This window comes from Pyxicephalus adspersus, chromosome 10 (genome assembly GCF_032062135.1).
Source record: "Pyxicephalus adspersus chromosome 10, UCB_Pads_2.0, whole genome shotgun sequence".
Taxonomy (NCBI): Eukaryota; Metazoa; Chordata; class Amphibia; order Anura; family Pyxicephalidae; genus Pyxicephalus; species Pyxicephalus adspersus.
Window position 1 is genome coordinate 59,161,724 of NC_092867.1, and position 7,853 is coordinate 59,169,576.

General features: G+C 45.5%; 1 protein-coding gene across 1 annotated transcript in view; it reads left to right on the forward strand.

The window, feature by feature from the left end:
* The window catches only part of LOC140338906 (uncharacterized), a 155,616-nt gene that overhangs the window by 135,627 nt on the left and 12,136 nt on the right, over nt 1-7,853 (forward strand). The window contains exons 7-10 of the mRNA XM_072423223.1: nt 3,769-3,827; nt 5,698-5,808; nt 5,921-6,053; nt 6,423-7,792. Coding sequence (XP_072279324.1) covers nt 3,769-3,827; nt 5,698-5,808; nt 5,921-6,053; nt 6,423-7,792 — 1,673 coding nt within the window. The remainder of the gene's footprint in view (nt 1-3,768; nt 3,828-5,697; nt 5,809-5,920; nt 6,054-6,422; nt 7,793-7,853) is intronic.

The window sequence follows — 7,853 nt, forward strand, 5'->3', positions numbered from 1 at the left end:
ATCAATGTGCACTCAGCTGGAACTAAGGGATAGTGAACAGATAAATCTATGAGGAGAATAAAGTTGGTGCAATAAATTCACCTACAATGGGAGACGTACCATATACAATCAGATGAGGGTTGCAGGGGAAAACAATTGCATACACAGGGCTGAGATTTGGCAGAGTGGGAGACGTACCATATACAATCAGATGAGGGTTGCAGGGGAAAACAATTGCATACACAGGGCTGAGATTTGGCAGCGGCTTGATGCCCAGGAAGCTGCTCAAACCCACCTACTTCACCAGCTTCATGTGCTCACTACCTGCCTGGATCATCTTCTGGCCCCCTCCAGTGCACCTGCTGAAGCTCTGGTCCTGGCCCAGTCTCCTGCTATACCAGTGGTCCCTGTGCTTCACCTGCTACTCCCACAACCATTATCTGGGCATCCCAAGGGCATTATCTGTGGCTTCATCAACTTGTGCAACATACACTTTAAGCTTTAGCCACAAAGTTTCCCCAGTGAGCAGGCTAAGGTAGCATACCTAATCTCCCTGCTGTCTGGAGAAGCCTTGCTGTGGGCGTCTTCGCTCTGGGAAAGAAAGGATATGGTCACCTGTAGTATTGAAGCTTTCCTGAGCCTCTTTAGGAGGGTTTTTGATGAACCATGTCAGGCCTCCTCAGCAGCTAGCGCTCCCCTGCACCTCCGCCAAGGGTCACTCACTGTGGGTCAGTTTGCAGTTAAGTTTTGCACTTTGGTAGCTGAGCTCGCCCGGAACAATGAGGCCCTTCACGCTATGGTGACGATTGCCCTCTCAGCCCCTACCCTGCGCATAGACTTTCCAACACGCTCAGCAACAGTCCTCGCACCAGCAGGCTGAGAAGGGTCGTCACGGGGCAAGGTAACCACTCTGTTACCCCTTGCCTAACACACCATCACAGGTAGACTGCCACCACCTGCTTAGACGGAACCACACACCGTTACCCTTGTCAACTGCAGTTAGTTTGGCAAAACAGAAGTTCCATCATGTGGAGTTGCTAATTAATAAAGGTGTCCCAAGTTTACATATATGTGAGTGTCTCGTGGCTGACGCGTTTCGCCCATATAGGGCTTCCTCAAGGGAATATGAGACCTTAGTGGTTGTGAACATAAAAATATGATCAGAATAAATAGTACCTACCGTGTTTCCCCGAAAGTAAGACCTACCCCGTAAATAAGACCTAGCACTTTTCCCCCAACCTGCCCTAATATAAGACCTACCCCGAAAATAAGACCTAGTAGAAAAAAAAATAAAAGCAAACATAAATTAAAACAGTACTCACCGAGCGGGAGACAGCGGGCGTACACACAGCGGGCTAACACACAGCGCGCCGCCTTCATGGGCGGGCACAAGTGCCGCACGCTGGATCTCAGGGGAAATCAAATGAATTTTTTTTTTCTTGTTTTCCCGTGCGGAAAACCTGCTGCGTCTTATAGTCCGGAGCGTCTAATGGTCCGAAAAATATGGTACATGATTTCTACTTCGAGCATTCAGAGATTCAGCTTACACTTTTTATAGTGTTTAATTAGTAAAAACATACAAAAACACAGAGAAAAAACAAATACAGGAAAATAAAGACTAATCTAAGAACAATAGCAGAACAATAGCAGAACTATAGCAACAGCATAAATTAAAGGGAAAACTGTGAAATAATACTTAGGTAGAGTTGGTTTTCCTGGTCCAGGTTGCTGTGTAAAGTCCAAAGTATTAGTCACTGGGCTCCCTGCAGTGCTCAATGTGTCAGTGCCGTTGTCCTTAGCAACAAGATGGTCTCAGTGAGAGCTCCCTCTGCTGGGCTTACATGGCTTTTTCTATGCCAACCACAGAGGTGGGTCTAATAGGACCATCCAATGATAGAAGGGTGAGGACAGTCTAAAGGGCTGTGTCCACATGGAGTATGATGTTCTATGGACACTCCCAAAATGCCCCTGTTCTATCCATTATTAATTAGTCTATAAGTACAGGTTTTATGAACTGCCAACCTCCAGCTTAATAATCATCAAAAAATAAGAAGTTCACAGAGACCAAACTAGGCATGTCTGGGACTTATGGTTCACCAGGACAGGCTAACTATGGTTTTCAAGCTTTCCTGAGTGCTAGGAGACTAGTTCTTGTTTCAAAATGCTCGCCATAACGATCCAACTACAAATAAGCCAACTATTACTTAACATAGAATGCTATATTGGAAATATTAGGATTATTAATAATTAGATTTCAGAATTCAGTCAGGGGGCACTCTAGTAGCCTTATCTGAGTTTTATGATACCTGGAGACACAAATCTCCTCCATGCAATTGGGACGTAAACGTCTATGTCCAGAGGAGAGATCCTGGCGTCTTCAGGTCTCTGCATTGACAGAAAGAATGCTTTATTAAACTTTGCCCACAGAGGACGTGAAACTTCAGTGCCTAGTATGCTCTGAGGGGAAGCATGCTAGGTAACTTTGCTTTCCCTTCCACTCAGTGTCCCTCTATACCTATTCAGCTCCACCACAATACATCAACAGTTACCCTTAAGGCTTTCATCGACTCTGGGACAGTAGGCAATTTCATCTCAGATACCCTTGTCAAGGAGTGTGCTTAGCTTATGGAGCCATTATCTCAACCCCTGCTTATCTCTGCGGTGGATGGTACCATCCTCTCCTGTGGACTTATGCCCATGCAAATGTCTGTAGGTGTTCTACATCAGGAGACCATAACCTTCCTTGTTCTCATCTGCCATCATCCTGGGACTCCCATGGGTCCATGAGTCATCCTGGGACTCATTCCATGAGTCTTCTTTGCCTGCAACACCATGAGAAGAACGTTGGAGGATCAATCTTCAACTTCTGCAGGAAACTCCATGTCGCGTTTCTTCCTCCTCCCACTATGGTGGAGCCTGGGATGGGACAAGTGGGACAGTTCTGTGCCGTACAACTGGGACACCCCTTGGTTCTACTTGGACACCTTCAAGTTTATCAGGGAGAACGAGCTGCAGGGCATCAGGCTGGATCTGTGGAAGCTGAAGAGGATCTACAAGCAAATCCATGGAAAGGACTCTATGTAACCTGTTGCCTGTGGCCTGGATGGCGGTTCAAGGAGGACTACCCCTGAGGACTTTCATTCACGCCAGGAACTTATGTAGGTACAGACACTGCCCTTTCTGTGTCATCGAAGAGGAGACCGCTTTACATGTCTTCCGGCAGTGCCCCTACGCCCAAGCCGTGTTGAAGATACTGGAACAGAAACTGAGCCAATTCATCTCGAGAACGTCCATCACATATTGCACTGTATGGTCTCTTCCATGGCCAATACATGGAAGAAGAAGTCGAAGGAGCTTGGAGGATTTTGAACTGTGCTAAGGACAATATCCCCTGGAGGGAGGGGATGTCCACTGAGGACTGCCGCAGACTGGCCCTCAGTCTGCTCAGAGACTATCAGCTCATGGATTTTCCGGAAGTGGAAGTCTGATAAGTAATGTAGAGTTATGTGCTGCGTCGCAATTCCATGTATGATTGCACCCTGACTGTATTGTTTTCAATATTTGTGATTATTAAAATAGTTTATTCAATCAAAAAGTGGTCTCCTCATGGTTGATCACTTTCCAGGTAGAGCAATGTGTAGCTCCTCCTCTGAACATTTCCTTCGTTCTACTTTTGGGATGATGGCACCCCATGGCTGAGGGGTTCATCACAGTAATCTGTTATCATACCAGTAACCCTTCATTCACCCCATCCACTTCCCCCTGTACCATGCTTTTTGCATTGGCCAGCCATTTCAACTCGTTGGTCTGAGGATGATGAACAGACTGGAAAGGGGTTGGCCATGAAGGTGACCAGCAGGTTAAGTTAATACCTGCACCTCCCAGTCCTGGAACAAAACATGCTATAGTAAGCTACAAATAAACTTTGATGCCCCTTTTTATCCCCCCCAGGAAACCCCCAGCCACCTACAGAACTGTCCCATGAATGACATGAATAGCCCAGGACAACGTTCTCTACAAATGACTAAATTTTAGAGTAAGCCCCATGGCTAAAGATTGCACCTCCACCTCCTGACAGAAAACTTGTGCAGGGGAACTGCTAAGAACTGAAACAATTACAGTGCACCAAAGTCAGCAGCCAATAAATGGAGCCCAATAAATCAGTAACAGATTAAACCAACTAAACGATTAAAACCAAATCACCCAAAGATTCACAGAAGAGTGTGAAAATCTCTGAAAAACCTTTTGGTGTGAAGATCTCTGAAAATCTCCTCTGGGAGATTTCTTTAGGTACACAGAAGATCCACTAAGAACCCTTAAAACCCAGCCTAGGACGTCTCCATTATTAGGACGCACTATGTTCCAGGCAAGATCAGAGCTCACTTCAGCAAACTTAGGGCTACAATTACAGAGTGTACTAGATCAGTGCAGGGGAATTTCTCAAATTGGTTGCCAAAAAGGGGGTTATGGGTAAGAGAGTTACTAACAAAGTCTTGGTGGGCATGGCACAGACGTAGTCTTGACCATGTGTGGCATTTACAAGTTCTGGAATGACCTTGGTACAGAAAACAATCTCAAGTGCACTTGGTACTGACAAAGCCTTCCCTCAAAACAAGACACAGGGACCCCGGGCTCGGGCTTCTTGGCTTTACATTTTTATTCAGGGTGACAGACCTTTGGGACTTCAGAGGTAGACTCGGGGTGTTGGAGTACAGAGGAGCATGCAAGCTGTTGGACTGTAAAAGTTGACTCAGGGTGTTGTACTTCAGAAGAAAACTTTGGATTTCAGCAGAAGACTCTAGTATTGGACCTCAAAGGTAGATTCTTGATGCTGGACTTTAGAAGAAGATTCAGGGTGTTGGACCTAAGAAGAAAAATTAGAATATTGGACCTCAGAGGCATATTTAGAATGTTGGACTTTGGAGGAAATTTCCATGTGTTGGACCTTAGAGGACGACTCTTGATGTGGGTCCTAAGAGATTGGCTTCTAATGTTGGACTTCAGAAGAAGACTCCAGGTGTTGGACCATAGAGGATTCTGTTGATGTTGTACCTAAGAGGATTGCTCCTGATGTGGGACCTAAGAGGACGGCTCTTGATGTTGGGCTTTATAAGAAGACTCATGGTTTGAAACTTCAGAGGCAGACTTGATGAATAACTTCAGAGACATACTCCATGTGCTGGACTATAAGCAAGAATCAGGGTGCTGGACTTCAGAGACAGACTTTGGGCTCTCTATGTTGGAGACATTTGATAGAGGTGCTGAGTCCAAGCATACCCAGCAGATTCTCACCACAACATCCAACAAGGATTATTGGACGGGTGGTTGTACCAGAATGAAGTCCTCTGACACATCTATGCAGATGGGAGATGACTATGGATAGCAGAGCACGGTACAAAGATGGCCGCCATTGTGTGATCCATTGCCAGGCCGGAAGTCAGGCCAAGTGTAGTCAGAAGCCATACAGGGTCACCAACAAGGAGTCACTGAAGCATCGGGTCACTGGAGCACAACATCTCATGGACACATGAAGGGACCCGGTGGTCAGACATTTATCTGATGCTCAGGCAGGATGGGCAGGTAGGGGGAGGGGATTTCTATGTCAGGGAGACACCAATACAACCCAGTGCAGGAACAAGACAGAAGAAACCCCATGGTGATAGAAGCACCCCCCATCATCTGATAAACACATAGAGACAATGTATTCAGTCAGTGTGCGTGTTTCCTACAGATGGATCCAGTAACGGGAACCCATCAGAGAGATGTCTCCATCCTCTTTATTCCCGGGATTCCACACAGGAAGGTCAGGAGATCCCTCACCATCATCAGGTAGGTTTAATGCCCCATTGATGGAATTGTAGAGATTATATTTTCTAGGTGAGGTCACATGACCAATCCTCCTATGTTACAGATGTGATTTCCTGACATTCTATTGGTTTAGGGTGAAGATCTGATGATCAGAAACTCTGAGAGTGAAGAAGGGACGTCTGTGGGGGATGATCAGCAATATACGGAGGAGGCTGGAATGATGAGGACATTCATAGAGGAGGACACTCCTACACAGATCAGCACAGGTCAGCCATCATATATTCTTCTATCATCTCTGCTCACTGATTGGTCCTGAGTAGGGAGGGAGCTGAGTGATTTCGGCCAATAGTAGGGTGTTAATCGTCCCCTCCCCTGGTGGGTGTGTGAAGAGCATGCTCCTCCTAGTCATAGTCACATAGTCAGTTAGGTTGATAGAAGACATAAAAGTCACTCAAGTTCCACCACTGGGGAAATAAACATCCCAGGTATAAAACGAGCATATAGCTGATCCAGAGGAAGGCAGAAAAACACGGGGTACAATTTACTCCAACGGGAAAAAAATTGATCCAGATGGAATGTTGATTTGGGTGAAGTAACCCTCTCATATCCGGCCATTATATTTTTCTATTTTCCAGGACACTCCATGGAGAAACCCTCAAAGGATCGTCTGACTTTATCTCCAGATGGTAAAATGGAGGCCATGACAGGAGATTGTGCAGGAGAAGAGACCATCAGCCCAGCTATGGATAGACCATCCGATCCCTCAGACTCTGAGACTCCTTCTACTGTGAGCGATGGTGCCGGCATTCCGGAGAAGAAGACATTTTCCTGTCCTGAGTGCGGAGAATCTTTTCTTTATAAATGTCATCTTTCCGTACATGAAAGAATGCACACTGGCGAAGAGCTTCATTCTTGTTCTGAGTGTGGGAAATGTTTTCTCCGTAAATCACAATTTATTATACATCAGAGGACTCACACAGGAGAGAAGCCATATTCATGTTCTGAGTGTGGGAAATGTTTTGTCAGTAAATCACATCTCATTTCTCATCAGAGGACTCACACAGGGGAGAAGCCGTATTCCTGTTCTGAGTGCGAGAAATGTTTTGGCCATAAATCACAACTTGTTTTACATCAGAGGACTCACACAGGGGAGAAGCCATTTTCATGTTCTGAGTGCGGGAAAAGTTTTGTCCGTAAATCACAACTCGTTCTACATCAGCGGACTCACACTGGTGAGAAGCCGTATTGCTGCCCTGATTGTGGGAAATGTTTTTCAGAAAAGTCTAGTCTTTCTGCACATCAAATCTGTCATACTAGTGGGAAGAAATACTTATGTCCTGAGTGTGGGAAAAGTTATCGACGCAAATCAAATCTTACCACGCATAAAAAATATCACACTGGGGAGAAGCCGTACTCCTGTTCTGATTGTGGGAAAAGTTTTGTCTATAGATCAAAACTCCTTTTACATCAGAGGATTCACACAGGGGAGAAGCCATATGCATGTTCTGAGTGCGGGAAAAGTTTTGTCCGTAAATCACACCTTGTTTTACATCAGAGGAGTCACACAGGAGAGAAGCCATTTTTATGTTCTGAGTGTGGGAAACGTTTTGTCTGTAAAGCACATCTCATTTCTCATCAGAGGATTCACACGGCAGCGAAGCCACATTCCTGCCCTGAGTGTGGGAAATGTTTTTCAAAGACATATTTCCTTTGTGAACATCTGAAGTGCCACACGGGGGAGAAGCCATTTTCCTGCCCTAAATGTGGTAAAAGTTTTACACAAAAATCCCAACTAATTGCTCATCAGAGATCTCACAGTGGTGAGAAGCCATTTTCTTGCTCTGAGTGTCGAAAATGTTTTGCACGAAAACCAGATCTTGTTATACATCAGAGATCTCACACAGGGGAGAAGCCATTTCCATGTCCTGAGTGCGGGAAATGTTACGCACAAAAATCATTACTTAACAGACACTATAAGATCTCACACCAAGAACATTCGCCATCCTAACCTAAGAAACATTTCCCACAAATATCGGCCCTTGATGAGAACTGTCACCCAGATGACG